This window comes from Caloenas nicobarica, chromosome 4 (genome assembly GCF_036013445.1).
Source record: "Caloenas nicobarica isolate bCalNic1 chromosome 4, bCalNic1.hap1, whole genome shotgun sequence".
Classification (NCBI taxonomy): domain Eukaryota; kingdom Metazoa; phylum Chordata; class Aves; order Columbiformes; family Columbidae; genus Caloenas; species Caloenas nicobarica.
The window spans coordinates 12,432,295-12,450,897 of record NC_088248.1 but is presented as its reverse complement, the minus strand read 5'-3'; the positions used below and the strand labels follow the sequence as shown (position 1 = coordinate 12,450,897).

The 18,603-nt window shown below is 35.8% G+C and overlaps 1 protein-coding gene across 4 annotated transcripts in view; it reads left to right on the top strand.

Moving 5' to 3' along the window:
* PRDM5 (PR/SET domain 5) overlaps positions 1-18,603 on the top strand; it is a 95,354-nt gene that overhangs the window by 40,411 nt on the left and 36,340 nt on the right. For 2 of the 4 annotated variants that reach the window (XR_010606132.1, XM_065634141.1), the window contains exons 9-13: positions 1,833-1,917; positions 3,199-3,356; positions 8,454-8,547; positions 12,636-12,796; positions 16,091-16,184. Coding sequence is in view for 3 of the 4 variants with exons in the window: in XM_065634141.1 (XP_065490213.1) it covers positions 1,833-1,917; positions 3,199-3,356; positions 8,454-8,547; positions 12,636-12,796; positions 16,091-16,184 (592 nt within the window). In the remaining variant the exon portion in view is untranslated. Of the gene's footprint in view, positions 1-1,832; positions 1,918-3,198; positions 3,357-6,885; positions 6,978-8,453; positions 8,548-12,635; positions 12,797-16,090; positions 16,185-18,603 lie in introns of all 4 variants that reach the window. The other 2 variants (XM_065634142.1, XM_065634143.1) reach the window with 2 other exon arrangements.

Here is an 18,603-nt window from a genome sequence, read left to right as displayed (position 1 = left end):
TATAGTTGTGTTGGTGGGGATTTGGAGAGTACTTGTTTGCAGAATTACATAAACTTCAGTCAACAATCTAAGTAAAAATTTAGATCTTCTGGGAAAGGGTAATGTAGTAGATTGTGTGCATGTGTATATAAGATTAGTTATTCTGAAATGCAGTGGGGTAAACAGGATATTTGGAATGAATGTTCTTCATTTGAACTTACGACCTGATTCTGTCTGAGCACTTGTTTAAACATCACTGTCCAAAGTGTGTGACTTTGCAGAGATTGTAGGAAATAGCATAACCACTTTTTAGTTCATTAAAACATTTAATTTGCTCTAAAGTTAGTTTGGAAATAGCAGCATAAAAACACAGCGAGGCAGAATTCTTATGGAGACTCTCTTTTTGATTGTGTGGTGTGTGTTTGTTTGTTTATTTAGTAGTAGTAGTAATATAGTAGTAGCTTGAAGTGGAAGACTTAGTTGAGCTTTTTTCCTATGCTGTCTGCAAATATTTTGCATTAGAGGATTGTGTTGAACCTTTGATATTTGTTATTTTTAGCTGCTAGATTATCCTACGGAAAGTCTATAGAGCTCTCCAAAAAAACTTTATGAAATGTGTTCTCTGTCCAGAAGTTCTGCTGTCTGATGCTGCAGCTCCAAGAAGCTGCAATTCCTGTTCAGCTGCACTGTGACTAGGTTGAGGGGAGGCTGCTGATGACAAATGTACTATAGAGCAGAAGGTGAATCATGACAGGTGGAGATCTATGTATGTGTTGTGATTTTGGGGTACAATAAATAACAGAGGATTGTTTTTTTTTTTTTTTAATTGAGCATCAGAAGTTGCAGCTCTCAACTGCCTCCCCTATTTTTTCCAACATTTAGTCCTTGATAACATTATGTGCTGAGATGTTGAAAATCCTGCTGATGCTTACTGCGTTTAAAGTTCAAGTGACAGTGCTGTCCCTCCACTGTCTTGCCTCTAAAAGCTTTTAAGAGAAACAATAACTGACACGTCATAATCTCTTGCTTCACTCTGGAAAGGGTTTGCCATCATACAAAGCCCCTTTGCTATATGAGTTACCTCTATTCACCAGGATAAATAATGGAAACAGTGAAATAATTTATTTTCCCAGTGTAATTACACTGACATTGACCTTTGTTAGGAATTAAATTTTTGATGTATTCCTTAAATGACAGTAGATATTGCCAAAAAAATGGGTACATGGTGCCTAGCTATGCTTGTTTATATCCTGCCTGTTACAGGCAGGATATGTGTGCAGCCAATGCACAAGTGTTATATCTGGAAGTGGAAATATACTGAAGAGAATGAAAATAAGACCTGCTGCATCCTAAGTAGTTTGATGGAACATAATTATTTTCATACCATACCTCCAGTTAATCAGATTCTCTTTCTGTGAATAGATTTAAATCCTGAAAGAGTTTAGTAGTACTTGTTTTTGAAAGTGCTTACAGTAGTTATGAAGTAGTCACTGTCTTATTTTTGCCTGTGTCTTATTGACTAGAAGAAAATGGTCTGAAAGGTAACCTGCGTCTTTTTTCTTTTTAATGCTTTCATAATAATGCTATCTTAAATTGATCTGGTATTACAAATTTACATAACTTGTGTTTCTAAATATAGTCTGTGTTAATTTTTTGTTTGCAATTTTGAATCTCTATTTTTTGAGAGATACTGTTGTTTAGCCAGGGACTAGCAAGGAGGAAATCACAGAATATCCATGAGTATTAGTATAGCTACTAAGAACTAGTTACAGTCTGTTTGAGAATTTCTGTATGTGTAAGATGTGTGGTCTTGTTTGAGACACATCTTTAATTACCATTAAACACTTTTTCAGGTCCATGAGATCTTTGAGTGTCAGGAATGTGACAAGAAATTTATTTCGGCTAACCAGCTAAAACGCCATATGATAACTCATTCAGGTAATATACAAAAATAGTAGAAACCTATATGTATGTATGTATTAACATATATTGAATTTTACCTGATTTTTTTTCTTATAGAAGGCTTGATGAATTCTGTGTTGTCCCAAGCTATTCAAGCAAATCTCAGGTTTCAAGGAAACCTCCTAAGCTATCATTTCTAAGCCTTCCAAAAATCCAAATGTAATGCTATAGTCTTCCTACTGCTGCTTTGTCAAGCTATTTTTTCATGCCAGATGGGGTAGATGATGTCAGTTAGCTGGGATGGAGCAAAAGATTATTACTTGGCTTGTAGAGGAGGTGAAGAAATGGTGGTTGAAATGTCATCTTGAAGAGAACGGGAGCTGGTGTACGCTGTCGAAGATCTATGATAAAAGGGAAATATTCATTCATATATATATATATATTTTAGTGGACTTGTGTGCACATAGTTCCAGAGGAAAGAAGCTCATACTCCACGCCATTTCGTAGACCACACACCAATGTTTGATTGTGCCTGCCCTTGGCCAGAACAGGTCACTGCGGGAGGGGACTGGGAAGTGGCCTGTCCATAGGTTTGGCAGCGTGATACAAATTGGCTCTGCCAGGATTTCTGATCACTGCAATCTAGCATTTGTGTCTTTCACCAGTGATTAGAAACACCAACCAACACAATAGAAACACAAACATTGTTCTGTCAAATACATTAGCGTTTTAAAAAATGCAGGTTTTTACGGCTGCACAAGCTTACTATTGAACTATTTTCTCAGTATCAGTCCACACCAAAAGCTCATTTCTTGTAAAATAATCTATATCTCAGAGGCTCCTAGCTTTGTTTTGACACTTTTGGATAAGCATTAATGTAGTTAAGTTGCAGTCACCAGTTGAAGCATAAAGGCATTTTGCATAGGAACTTTTGGTTTTGGAAGCTAATATATATATATTGTTAATTAAGTTTTAAAACATTTAAACTGTCATGCCCTCTTTCACATTTGTAATCTGGAAACAGGGTTTTCCTCTTTGAAGTCATTCTCTTTTGATTTAAGCTAATTAATCAGTATTTAGTTTTAGCAATGATTATTGCAAAGAATGTGCCAATTTCTTGAGATACACCATGGCTCATCTTTTGTGAAGTGACTTAACTGTCTAACATAAAGGGCATTAGATGTCTTTCTAATTGGTTTAATCTTAATTGGGTTGACTTAATTGCAAAAATCTCTCTGAGGAGATGACTGTCTCTGCCTTTCATCTTCTCCCCCTGTATAAACAGGAGATTAAATGTCCCCCACTCATTTTCTACAGAAAAACGCCCCTACACCTGCGAGGTTTGCAATAAGTCCTTCAAACGACTTGATCAAGTGACTGCACACAAAATAATACACAGTGAAGATAAACCTTATAAATGCAAGCTTTGTGGAAAGGGATTTGCCCACAGAAATGTTTACAAGAATCACAAGAAGGTAAAGCACTCTGCTGTTGTTGTTTACAGGTCTGCCAGCCTCAAATTTGCAGATTTTTTTCTTTTAAGTGGTTCATCATTAAGCTCCAGCATGCTTATAAACTTGGGATTAAAGTATTGGAGAATGTATTTTTTTTTTATTGTTCTTTGTTATAAACAAAATCTCAAAATACTAAATGAATTCTAATTAAAAAAAAAAGTGAAATAAGCAGAAGGAAATCACAGCTGCTTGGTTAAAAGCATCAAATAAATCCCCATTTTTATTTTTCTGTTTTTTTTTTTTTAATATTAGGTTATAAAGTTAAAAAATTAGCTAAAATGTCTTCACATTTTTTTATTCTTTTAAAATACCATATTTGAATGAAACTAAGTGCAGTCATGTTGCAGTCATTGTTGGACTTGGCAGCAGATGCTTTCAAACTATACTGGATTTGCACTGAGTAGTGCTCATGCAGTAAAGCATCAGAAGAAATATTACCTGAGAAAGAGGCTTATGAAGAGATGCTCTGCTTCTGTTGATTTAAGCTCGAATCTGCTTGGCCTAATTTCTATAATGCTTCTCATTATTTTTAACCTGGGGTTACATTTTTAATGGCAAGGCTATATCCATGACTGCTGTTTTAGACCTACAAGACTGTAGAAAAAGAAAGGAAAAAAAAATTACCTGTTTGGTTTGGTGCCCAGTATTTGGAACCCATTGCTTTTTTTTTTTTTCCCTTTACATTTTTTGAAATACTTCCCCTTTCTTTTCCCCTTTTGATGAAACTGATATGCCCATACTTACAAGTCTCTTGCAGTTTGGCTCATCTTGTATGCCATCTGGGAATTTGGCACAGGATCTTTGCACCATCTCTTGCACTTTCAGCCATAAATCATATAAGAATAATAATGCCTCTCACAAGATAAAACGGTGATGAATATCTGAAACGTAAAGCATGCAGAAGCCTGCTGAAGGACAAGCTAGCTCACATAAATGCTGTGATTGCATCTTGTGTTTTAATCTTCATGAAGAAAATGGGGCAGAATCTCAAAAATCTGATATATTCTAAGGAAAATGTATAAAGTACTACCTGGAAAGATATTTCTGTTTACTTATGTTAGTTTGCAGTTGATGACTGGAAGGGAGTTTGGGCTGAAAATGGTCTTCAGGATTAACTATGAACAAATAAACACTGTGACCCAATTCTCTATTCAAAGCAGCAGCACCACTAGCATAAGCAAGGATTAGAGGCTTCACTTAATGGGAAAAATATTAAAATTTAGAGAGATTTAGTCAGTACCTAATCTGACAGAATTTCTTAAAGCGTGTTGGAATACTTGTTTCCTGAACCTGTTTGCAGATAATACTGACTGTACATCAACTTAACAAACTTATACCTGTTTTTACATTAAGTTTACCCAAACAGCTGCTAAATGAAGAGATGAGCATAAGAGACAGGGGATTGACATAGATATCCGGAATTGCTTTTTTTAGATACACCTGTCTCCATTGAGTACACAGTGTAAACAAGGAGAGGTAGTAGATAATGGAGGGGAGTATGGATGTGTATACACAAAACCAATCATAAGGTGTAAGTCAAGGGTTTGGTCTTTTGGGATGTTGTAAGAATTTTAAGCACCATGGTTCTGGGAGGGCTGCACCACTACTAGGGGAAGAGGACGACAGTTCTTTTGCTTCTTCACAGGAATGTCAATTCATTAACAGTGGAAATTTAAACCTTTGTTGCGTATCATGCTTCTATGTATTTCTTCAGCTTGGGTTTTAATGATTCTTGAGGTGTGTATTCCTTTAAGAAGTCACGCTAGGTTTCATTTTCCTTTGGAGGAAGAAAAGTTGGCCTCTGAATAACTTCACAGGGCTTTTTTGAGCTCCAGGATGCAGTTACTACGCTAGTAGCAGGGGGCTGCAGTAGGAATGACGGGTATAGTAGTTAAAAACAGTCAAATCAACAGCATTTAACAGAAAACATGCTTTCAAGTTTGATAGCAATACACTCAAAAACATCTTTGGGTTTACAGCAGATCTACATACTTTATAAGAAGAAATGGGATATATATTTTGTGCCTTTGAGTTCTTGTTTTGTGTTTTAGATAGAAACTTGCTGCTTTTTTGGTGGTTTCTTTGTGGGGGTTATTTAATCTTTATTTTTTTAATTGGAAGTATGAGAATAAAAATGGCTCTCAGGGCATGTGCTTTTAAACATCTTCCAGATGTGGGTGGATATTGAGTCATTTCTAAGGTGCAGAAGATTAGTTCCTCACTTTTCACAGGATTTCACTGGAAGATAAACACTGGAGATGCTAAGAGTATATCTGCTCTGCTCAGTGGACCATTGTGATGTGAACCCCAGCTTTGCACTCATTACACCCTTATAGCTACGGATCTGAGATGCAGGAACTGTTAGTCTTGCCCTGGTAGCTCTCTGATATGCTGCTTCTGTACACAAGTGCTACGCTGCTCTGCGTAGGTGCATGTGCAAGCTTGCTTTGTCACTTGCTTGGAGCAGTCAGCACTGAGAAGTGTTATGCCATGTGGAACTCACTAAGCTGGGATGTCTTTTGAAAAAGCTCAGACTAAATAACTGAGTGATTGTATGAAGAATATGGTTCCATTTTTGTGACAAGGGAATTTATTTATTACTCTGAAATTAAGAGGCAAATGTAGTACTGGATTGTACTACAGATGAAAGTAGTCACCTTTCATCCAGTTTAGATTGGATGAAGGTGCATGTTCTGTGCCATATAATGCAGATTACTTCCATACAGGAGAAACCGAAGATTTTGTTCCATCTCCTCTGTTGTGATCTGTAGAGGATGAGTTCAGAGAATAAAATATTGAGGATATGGTGGCGAGCAGAAATGGGTCATCATACACAGGGTTTTAAAGGGTTTATGGTTAATCCGGGGTTATCTTGGGGAGCATAATGGATTGAAACAAACTGTATTCCCTCAGTTTCTCTACTGGGAATTTCTCTTATTGGGAAAAAGTAGCCTTGGGCTGGGTTTAAACCTCCACAAATGCCATGATAGGAAAGGCTGCCATGAAATATTACATAAGAGCCCATCCTCAGCTGCTTTGATTGTATGGCTGTCCCCTGCTCTGACTAAATAGAAGCTGTCTCTGACCTGGAACCTATTAGTAGGACAAAAAAGGACAGTGTTTGGGGGGTTGCCTTTCCTCGTTAAGATTTGCATGGCTTTTTGTGATCTGACTTGTTTCTGGATCATTCACAAAAGGGGCAGATGATCTGTGTACCCTTGCATGCAGGTATGCCTAGTTAGGTGGTTTTCTTTGTAGTGAGGTTAAAGATTGCAGATGAGTATTTGTATTTTGATCAAAAGACTAAGGAGACCTCTCAGGGAGATGCTGAGAAGGACTTCTGTACAAATCACTGTCATCTTCAGAACTATCACTCAAGTGGTGAGTGTCCTAAACCAGGGCATTTTTTAAACAAGCAACATGAATTTTGCGCTCGTGAAAGGTGCCAGATTGACAGCCCTAGAGACTGAACCCTTCTATTTATCCACAGAACAGGTACAGCACAGACAGCAGCACTGCGAGCTTCCCCACAGTGTCTCGTCAATATGTCTCAACCCTGTTCTGGAGGAACCACCTGTTGAGGTGAGAAGGTAGTTCAGTCTCTTCATGTCCTGTCAATCCTTGGCCTGACTGCTGATACTACCAAGTAGGGGGCCAACTAATGCAAAATATGATGTAAATCTGTAGAAGCTGGACTGAAACATTCAGCAAATTTTATATAATGTGTGATATATTCCACGCATTCGATGGTGCTCCAGTTGCCTTTGCGCTTAAAGTGACACAGGCTGAGGTCAAGGAATTGACTTTGAATCTAGAGTCTCTGTATAGCATTGCAAGTACTCCAAAGTTCTAGTGCTGTTGTGTATGTGAGTGAACATTTGTGTTAAAATCTATCTGGGTTCAAGGCCTTGTGTCCACATCTAAATAATTATGCTGACTTCCCACGGTACCTTTTGTCTCTCCAGTTTAAGGGATAGCTATAAATGTTGTATGGCACTGTAAGCAGCAGAAATGGATTATATCAATATGTACTATGCTTATATTTACCCTTAGTCTACAAAATCAACTAATTTACGTAATATTGTGCATATTATAAAACACTTACTGTCCATCCCCTTATCCTCTTGGCACTGCAGCTTCTATTTAAGGTCCTTGTGAGCCAATAAAATATTTAGACATTGATGCTTTCAAAACTTGCTTTCCTTTGCAAAAATAGTAGGAAATTGGGTAGATAATAAATTGTACAGATTAATTTACTCAATCTACAGTGGGACAGCACTTAATAACACTAGGAAATAGGGAAAGTGCTTTGAAATGTACAAAAGCGTAGTGAAGCTGGATGTTTCCCAAGCTCCAGAAAAGAAGTCTGCTTCAGTGACTCTGCAGTTTGTTTGAGAGATTCATCCAAGCTTAGCTTTTTATTTATGGCTTTGAAGTTGTTTCTCAGCTATGATGAATTTATACTACAGCAAACAAAAATCTTAGTACTGATGCTGCTTTTTTTTGTGGGTTTTGCGGTGTGTGGTGTGTGGTTTTTTCTTTCTTTATTTCAATACAGGAAGCTGAAAAAAAGATATGTAAAGACTAGTCTCATAATTTGAGAAATTTTCTTTGCCAAAATTTAGGTGCTATTTTGAGATAATCAAATCAGCTTCACCTTCAAACTTAAGAGAAAAATGGGCTTTTGTATGTATGTTTAATTTTAAAGCATTTATTCTTATTAGTAAGTACTTAAGGACAGTATTAGTACTGATGAAGCATTGCAGCTGAACTTGTAGGTTTTCTTCTGAGTATTTTATATTTTTGTTTCTGTTTATATGCACACCTCATGTAACACTTCTGAGGACTAGGATGATATGTTTATTTGGTAGCTGCTATGCTGGCTTTCAGGATTCTGGATAATGGCAGAATGATTGTTTTAATTCTTTGTCCCTGATGTTTCAAATTGCAGTGATATCCCCTCCAGAATCCAGTCTAGAAAATGAGCTATAATTACTATAATGACAACTAATTGATTTCCTTCAGCCTTTCTTTTGACATGTTGTCTTTCTTCTGCAGACTCATTCTGAAGAGAGACCATTCCAGTGTGAGGAATGCAAAGCTTTATTCCGAACCCCATTCTCTCTACAAAGACACCTGCTGATCCATAACAGTAAGTACTAAGCCAGAAAGGAGAAAGAACTTCCTCAGTTCTCATATTTGACTGAAAAACAGATATATGGCACCTTGCTATGTTAAATTAGTATTAAGATTCAACTCTAACCCCAGGGAATTAGAAATTCAGAGCCAAAATCAATGTCTTTAAATGCCCATAAATGAAAATCCACATACGCTGTAGGAAATCTTGCAGTGATTCGACATCTGGTGACAAGAGATTTCTGCATTATGTGTGACAGTGTTACCTCCATTTTAAGAAAGGTGAAATGGAAGCAAAGATCACTTGGTAGAATACTCAGCTTTTGTAGGTAATCCAGTTTAGAGCTTGAAACAGAGATTTTTCTCTCCTGTGCCACTCCAGGCTAATGTTTCCTGCCTCTAGCATAGAACTAGCAGCCCAGAGGAATCCTGTGGCCATTTTCCCTCATGAGTAACTTGTTCTTGGCATTCTGCACTGTTTCTAACTGACTTTGTAAAGATTTTTTTGTGTGTGTGTGGAATTCTCTCTGTCTTCAATATTTACAGAGCCCCAGAGTATAACTCAACCACGTGAATATCAGTATCTAAAATCCTTGCAGCTTAGAAGACAGTGCTTTAATTTGGGGAATATTTTTGTTGTTATAATGAAAAAAGACCCCACAACCCTTTTTTTAATCCAGTATAACAGTGTTTCTGTTAGATGAATTATTAGACTGGCATGTTTACTTTGTTCTTTTACAATTATCTTTCAAAACTTCTGCAATTTCATAAAGCATTGAATTTTGTAAAATCTTTTTCTAATATTAAATGTCGAAAATGAGAGGGGGAAAAAGCTAAAAACCTATTCAGTAATGTATGTTCTAATGAACCAAACATTTGCAGGATATCCAAAAGCAGTAATTCACAGTAAAGCTCCCTTAAAACATATACTTTGACTTTTTTTTCAAGAGGATGAGGCTTTGAGGGCTTTGAGTTAGGCTTGTGGTTTGTGGCAGGTTTAGCTGTTCCTGAACCACCAACATTTAAGCAAATATTTAATATAACAAACTGTGATTTGCAGTGGCACAGACATTGTCTAGTCATTCTTGATGCTAAAAGAAACGTCTTCCTGAGAGACAGAATAGGTGGCTGAAGGTGGTCACTCATGCCGTCTTAGCTAAAGCTGTCTCCAAAATGAGTCAAAGCCTTCAACCAGTACTATTTTGTATTTTTACTAATCATAAAAGATTTTTAAACCTTTTTTTTCCTTACTTTGGTTAAGAAAACCACCACAAAACAACAGCTGACCAATTTAACAGAGGCATTAATACAGCAAAATATAAGCAAAGCTTTTATAGTCATACTGCGTCTGTTGTCTGTAGTCCTACAAAAGAAGTGTTGACAGACCAATAGTGAAGTGAGAAGTGAAAGTCATTACTAGGATGAACTGAAGAATAAAGAGTTTTCAGTTCAAATCTGATCAAAACATGGGGCTCTGCTGTTGTCCAAGAACAACTTGTGTTCCCAGAAGAAGAAATGTAGAACTCTTCCTTCATGAGCTAACTCTGAGACTGACAAGTTGTGCTGCCATGATAACGAGTTTCTCATATTTGAAATAACTCAGAATTATAGGCATATAGTCTTTTTATTAGAGGCATGGTCCTGCTACAGCTGGATGATTGTCACTCTCATAGCACAGAAATATACCTGTTACTATAAAGAAAAGAAAGAAAAAGGCATCTCTGGATGTATTTAGCTGGCTTTACTGTTCTTTTTTGTAGGAAAGGAAAAATTTGTTTCTAAAGCTTGAAACATCTAGCAAAAATTGAAGTTCAGCCTACATCATGTATTCTTTTATATTCAGGATCCCCTTGTTGTTTTACAAGCAAGCACTCTGCAGAGTGATGTAGAATGACTTAAATTTTATTTTACAAACTTGATTTACTGGGAAAAAAGGTATATTAAATAAACTCACTACTCAGGTGTTCCTGTTTTGAAATTGGATAAGACGTCATGGATATAACTTTCAAAATTCAAGATTAAATATGTCCAACTAAAAATAATTTAAAATACCTAAGCTTTTTTTTCTCCCCCTAGATTCTGGCTGTGTAAATATAACTTGTCTTCTGAGAGTCAGACAAGCTTTTTCTCTTAGGCATGCTGCTGATAATACATTTTAGTATCTGTTTTCATTATGTCATTAGCAATGCAGAAGCTAACCCTTTATTCTCAGCTGTGGTGGTTAGGAAGGATATATGATACATGAGAAGTGTGTGGTAGCTCATACTTAGCTGACACTGGCTCATGAGGCTGTAAGAGACCTGACTAACAAGAATGAGTAACCCTTAACATTTTCACTTGGATCATTCTTTTGTCTAGAATTGTGGAGACATGCATGAACAGGATTTCATTTATTGAGGAAGGCATGATTCTTTTTATATATTTGCTTTCTAGAGTAAAAATCTGTATGCAGAGTGTTTGTTAGTAAGAGAAATACTAATTAGCTCCTTCTACAGGAGTCAGCACAAGTGGGCACTGAATATCTCTCATTTCAAGTAAAGCACAAACAGTTTTCATTATCTTTTTTCATAAGGAGAGCACATCAGTGGAGTAGATAAAGCTAGTCCCAAGAAAGACACTCACATAATGTTTTGTATTTCTGGGGGAAAACACTGTAGGACAAATTATGTCAGTTCTGTTTCTATCTTCAAAGACATTTACAGATATAGATACAGTAGTTTCACGTCAAGCACTCTGAAAAATTTTCCCTTCAGTATTTTCAAGAGCTGAAGTCAATGACATACTTCGTTGTTTACTTCCATTCTTTAGAGTGCCTAGGCCTGAAGATAATATGTATTTTGCTTTTTTATTTTTTAACAAACCTCTAAATCTAGCACAGTGCAAACCTGTTGATTGAAAATACAAAATGGAAATTCTTTCTTCATTTCTTATCCATTGACACTAGAAATTGATTTGATAACTTTAATAGTTATGCTTGTCCACCAAAGGCATTGGAAGGAGTTTTGGCTTTTGGCAGGGATAGTTCTTAAGCAACAGATGTGTTCTTATATTTACCACGTGAAATCTGGTGGCTATCACAACGATGAGGTGTCATGAAACAGGTTACGTAGCTCCATTTTTTTTCCTCCAGCCTTTTCCAAGAGGATTTCCAAAGCTGCTCAGGGTATTATAATGCTCGAATCTTGTTGCAAGTAATTCAGGCTTTTGCTTTATGCTGTTGAGGAACCTTCCAAAACTTTTTCCATAGTTGTGTAGTAGAAATAGAAAAGACATAAAGACTGTTCAGTGAGGCATCAGTGTCCTGATGGCTCTTCTATAAGAAGTTATAGGGTTTCTGCTAAATAAAGAAGCTGATGAGAAACACTTATTATTTGCCTTCGTCCATGATAACATTTGAAAAAATCCCCAATTCTAGGCTTCCCATTACTTAGCATGTTGAAAAATTTTGCTAAACTTGAGAACTTGACTGAATACATACTTGGCATTGCAACTATATATATTTGAAGACTATTATGTATACACAGAGGGGGTATGACTGAACAGTATGTTAGTTCTGAAATTCCCTGAGTTTGGAGATTTTTTTTTTTAATTTGAAAACTGGTTGAAAATTTACCTACCCCAGCCAAAACCAGCACAAGCTTAAAAGTTATTTTATCTTTATCGTGTGAGTTTGCCTTTATTGATGTGAATGAGGTAGGTTACTCAAAACAAGTATTTATTGTTTTGAGAATGATTTTACATTCAGGAAGATGTCTCTTACCATTTAAGTTTCAAAAGATGAAGCTATTTAATATTTTCCCTTGTTACCTTAGAGTCTGTTATTTGAAGGTGCTGATAAAACTTGTGCTCCTTTCCACTGGTTGCCATTTCATCTTTATAGAGTTTAATCTCACCTTTCTGGCTATGTTGTTGTCATGACTACTTCATACTTTCTTAATTTCCCAATGGTGTTTTTACCTGATATGATATTTGTTTTCTTTCTGTCCTCAGGGCCCAGCTTTTCATTTGTCTTTGTTGCTTTTTTTCATTTTTCTGAAACAATAAGCATTAGTGTATTTCCACAAAAAACTAGTATCTTTAAACTTTGTTTTCTCCTTGTATAAGGTGAGAGGACCTTCAAGTGTGATCACTGTGATGCTACTTTCAAAAGAAAGGATACCTTAAATGTTCATATTCAAGTAGTACATGATGGACATAAGAAATACAAGTGTGATCTCTGTGACAAGGCTTTCGTGACACCCTCAGTCCTGAAGAGTCATAAAAAAGTAAGTAGAATCAGTTCTATCATATTCATTCCTACTGTGTCCTTAAGTTTGGGACTAAACATAAAATCCTCACATGCTTCTGTATTTCTGGCTTTTCAGTAGAAAGCTCTGATGTTGCTTAACATCCTAAAATGCTCATTGTAGTGGGGTTATTGGTGCCATGCAGAATGTGCAATGGATACATATGGGCAAATCCAGTGTAGGTACTCCAGCATCAGGTCTGTAGCAGGATGGGACTTGCTGCACTGCTCTTACCATACTTCATCTCTGCAATGAAATTGGGGTAAACCTTAGAAGACTGCTTGCTCACTAGTTTGGCATGAGGTAAGATTTATATTACAGGGAGGAAATGTGAAGAAAATAATTGATTAAAGAACTGATTAGCTGAGGAAAATCAGCTTGGGTGTCACCACCAAATGCAGAATGTTAGAGTTTGTTGAAAAGCATTGTGCGTATATTATTTGCCATATAGCATGCACTTCATATGTGCCTGTAAAATTGTAATAACAAAATTGAGTTACTTGGTACAATATTATTGGCACATGGTTATGGTGAGTACTCTACATTACAACACAGGTCTACATTTAAAAGTGAGGAGAAAATGTAACAGAGTCTTTCAATATCTCTCCAATGCTACCATGTCTTACAGATATGGGAACTAGCGCATGTCTTTGGAGCCTAAATCAAGTTATTGGCAGATAGTAAACTATTGAATTCTCTCATGTAATGGACAGCACTGCATCCTGAATTTGTTCTTGATTTTTAACACATGTACAGATTACAAAAATTAATGGAACCAACTAGGAACGATGTTGCTTTGGTTTCTTTTACGGTCTTTTAAAGGTCTTGATCTTCCATAAAATGTACGCTAATGCATTTTCCATCTGTGTTTGGTCTGTTCTAAATGCTGCTTGTCTCATATTTAACATGCATTAAATTACTTAATAATTATAAGTGCAGAAAATAAAGTTTCCTGTGACTGAGTGAAATAACTGTGTAACCAAGAAGTATTTCTCCAAGATACACTTAGTGGAAGATTTTTCACCTGTACTTTAGAAGGACTAGAATGACATGGGGATGCCTTGTTTGTAGATTTCAGGACAGGTACCGTAAGATAATTGAGATTCAAATAACCTGATTCATCAGTTGTTGTCCAGCCTGAGAACTCATCTGAGTTTTGCTGTAATAGAGGGAGAACTTCAGATCACAGGATACTCTTCTTCTCTTATATGACTTTTAGAATGAGGAGTATTAAAGCACACCTGTTTTTTAAGCCCAAATATGTCAGTCTAAGGAACTCAAAAATAAAGGGTATAAAAAATAAACTTGTGATTTGTTTCTGATTATGTTCTTGCGGAGCAGGACTTTAGGAAGACACAGTATCTTTTATTAGACAAGCTGATTTGCTTGGAAAAAATAGACTGCTTTTCAAACACAAAATCCTTTTCATCCTTATCTACTTGTTTTAATCACTTGAGTAACAGACTTAACCTATAATACTGATAAATTGATTTCAGATTTTTTTTTTTGGGGGGGGAAGGATCTTGCCAAGGTGAATCATAAGATCCCAAAATAAAAAAAAATGTGGATTCATTGAGCTTTGCAAAAATTCTTAAACTTTTGTCTCTCAGTCTTCTTTTTAAAAAAATCAGTGTGACTTACTATTTCATGTTAAAAATAGCCATAAACATATATGTATTTTTACTTTACTGGGAAGCAGCTACCGTTTATTGTTTATCCCTATTCTTTCTTTGGCACTCCTTATTTGTAATTGCTGTTGTTTTGTGCTGCTCTCAGTCTAGGACTAGCTATATGTTTGTGAGCCTTTAAGTTGTAATACATTGCTCCTGGAAATCCTTTGGTTTTTTTGGTTGTTTGGAATGAATTAATAGCTGGCTGTCTGGTATCCCACGATGTTGCTCTTACAGATATAAGTGATTTCTAAAGAACCCTGTCCTAATCAAGAAGGATTTAATGTTTATATCCCTAATGTCAGGGAATGAAAACTATGCAAGTCTGTCTGGGATTGAAATGAGATCTCACTTACTCTTCAGTTGCATAATATGCATAATGTCATCTAAGTTTTTTATGATGTAATGAAGGATTTTATATAACTTCAATATCTTTCAGAAAACAAAGAATTCATTTCTCTATCTGAAGAGAGTCATGTGCAAAGTTTGAAACCCAAATTTTCAGCTGTACATATAATGTAATGTGTTTTCTTTCCTATCTCGCTGAGATTAACACTTATAAATGAAGTAATCAAAAATTATCCACTAAAAGAGCAGTCACAGTCTTAAGAGAAAAATATTCAATAGGCTGGTAAATCTTCAGTTCAGAATTGGGCATTGACAGTACAGTTTGAAAAATGACGAACCTGTGTATGTAACTTACTTCAAGATGGTCTTGCTGTTGACTGCACAGGTCAGATGGGAGAGCTTGTGATTTTTATTTCTTTTTTTTTTCCATTTTGAAATAATTCTTTTTATGTCAGCAAGGTGTTCTAACCTTAAAAGCTTGATTTCAAAAGATAAGCTCAGTGTATGATTTAGTGTTAGTGACAATTACAATATAGTTCTTCTGATCAATTCTCTAAATGCAATCTGATTCTAGCATTTATTACAAACTAGATAGGATCTAGTATGCAATTTGTGTTGACAAAAATCACTGAGAATTTGCACTTTGAAGGATTGCTGTCTGTGATACTCAAGTTGAACTGATGTCTGTGTTTCATTCATATGACACAGAAATCATATGTGCAAATCCCCATAGAGGCCTTTTAAAGCTCCAGTTCAAGTTTGCAACAGGAAAAATTATACTAGGTTAGTTAAACTCTTTTTACTACATTTCATAATGTAATAAAATTATGTGAAATTGTAAGCTTTTAAAAACAGTCCCATTTATTGAGATTAACTTTATTAGGTAATGTAATTATTGTTTGCTGGTTTAGAAATCACTGTCACAGATATAAAACTGAAAACCAGGTGTGTTATTCTTGCAATCATGAAAATACACAAAGGTGAATTGTAATAGTAACTATTTAGGAAATAGTAAATTTATGAACTGAAAAGCCAGTTTACTTTGCAATTAATAATGAAATTGGTTTAGGAATTTTAGAAGAAAATTGAAATAACACCTATAGCTAATTCCTTAGAATCTCTGCATGATGTGATGTTACAAAATATATAGTGGACATAATAGTTGTCAATGCCAATACAATTGAAGTATTCCATATTTCACTTATTTTAAAGCTATGCTGAAGCTTTCATTCCTCTCTTTCCCCACCACATTTAGACTCACACAGGAGAGAAAGAGAAGATTTGCCCATATTGTGGACAAAAGTTTGCAAGCAATGGAACACTGAGAGTTCATATCAGAAGCCATACAGGTACAGTGGTTTTTTGTAATGAACAGAGAAGACTTTCTGAATATATAACAAGATATGTGTAACTATGTCCACAATTGCTTTATGTATCTACAAACAGAAATGCAGATTTGCAGGTAGGCCTAACACAGCATTTTTTCAGATATTTTATCTGCTTAATGTGTAAAACCAGATTCTATTCTCGACTGTAATTTTATATGAACATATATATATATATATATATGGATATTTATATGTATATACAAGCTCATTAATTTCTCTGGCTGCTAAGGTGTTTTGAAGCTCTAATTTTATATTGATATGACTTCTGACTTTATCACAAACTGCATGTTACCCAAATTAGGATGTTCTAGCTTGAGTATTCTTCAACTCAAAATCTATTTTCTACTGCAAATGTGACTCATTCTGCTGATCTCATAATATTCCTGTGTCTGAGTTATGTAACGTATTTTATATTGCCACCCAGATTATATTTCTGTTTCCCTATGATGTTATCATGGGTGTTTCTGTAAATACACTGCAAATAAATTAGTCATGTTGTCGTTGATAGGTTTCATTTTGTGAGCTTACGTTTTCATTTCAAATAAGTGTCAGACCACTGAAAGGGATTTCTTTGTGATAATTTGTTTCCAACATAAAATGGTATAGATTTGCTTTTGGCAGTCAAAACATCAGTTAAACAGCCTTCCTATGACATTCCATTCACTTCGCATAAGCAGATTTGGTTTGTGGGAAGATGACAGAATTGGTGTTTTTAATAATTTGGCTTTCTACTACGTTTGGAAAAGTCTTAAAGACTTCACTCTATCAAGACCACCTGTTAAGATTACAGGTTTTACGAGTTTTTGTTACATTTTGTGATTTTTGGATATGACTGCTACAGACACTATCAAATTTTTATTGTGGTCCTGCAGTCAGTATGAAAGACTGAAATTGGCTTTCATCTTTAGGTCTTATTCTTTGTTAAATTCCATGTTTGGAACGTATATGCACCATAGCTGTATAAAAACATATACATGTAAGCCTGTGTATGTGCATTCTGCTCAGGCAGTTTGCATATACTGTAATCACAGACAAAAGACACTGAAGGTCAAAGCTGGCAAGACCCAGAATAGCAATGCAACGGTTCTGTCCATTCCTCCATTCTCATTCTTTTGTCTACAACTCCAACTTTTCAACTCCTTTCAAGGTCCTTCCTGCACAATATCTCAATATCTCCTTCTCTGTCTCTTCAGTCTTCTGTCTCCTAAGCTGTGGTTTTCTCTTATTTATTTATTTCACATCCTGAAGATGCAAAGAGGAAGAAAACAAACAAACAAACAACCAGCACTCATCGAGCATGTAGCCTGAGGATTTAGGGAACCCTTGAGGACTGTGCCTTTTGGAAGGACCCACCACATACCCACCTGGGCTGTACTTTAATGTGTCAGGTAGAGAGGAGCAAAAGGAAGCAATGCAATAATGTTGTTAGTTACTCAGCATGTCAATCCAGGCTTCTAGGCATATGACTCTCTCCATTTCTAATCTGTGTTAACTTTTTTTGTGAAGTTATTTTTCTGTTTTAATTATGGATATTTCTTTACCTTCACCTTCTTGTCTTATGAGGAACTATATTACCCTTTAATTTTGTGGTGTGTTGCCATACTAGACTTTCAAGAAAACTGGGACTTGTATAGATTTTTTTTTCCCAATGCTTACTGGAATGTCAAAATATTAGTCTAATGCTTCATTAAAACATCTGGATTCACATTCCAATGTTTTTTGCAGGCGAGTCTGCCTTATTGCCTTTAGTAGTGGGGTCTTTTTTTTTTTTCTTGTTTCCTAGGCCTTTTTCTTAAACTTTATGTATGTTTGCTGTGTACTGTCAGTGTTATACATCAGTTTCAAAAGCAGAAAGACTCTAGTTTTTCAAGTTGACAGTACAGATAGCTCTTGGGAAAATGCTTTGTAGCTATCTGAGTGAAAGTGCTTTTCACACATGTGCTGCTACCAGTTACTTTTAATGCTTCAGCTCTCTCGAGCACACTTTCCTAAATTTAGGAGTGAGGCTAAGGTGAGTTTCATGAAACCACACACCAGAGACCTCTAACTTTGACTATAGAGCCTTGCAAAATTTGTAGCTGTTATTATACCAGAAATAGTAAACTATGACATTTTGAACTTAATTGAAGTAGAAAGGCACTTAAGATTTCCAGTACATTTGTAAATTAAATATGGTGGGAGAAGCTGACTTTCCAGGAGATCATGCAGGTTGGAATTAAGGGAATACAAAATGTGAAAACAATTTATTAAAGAATAATACTGCAGAAGGAGGGAAACTTTCAAGGCTTCTTCCTTTGCCTAAAAAGCTGGAAGTGCTCATTTTCAAAAGATTTACTAATTCAGGAAAAATGCCTGGCTAAATTCATTTATGAGCTGTGAT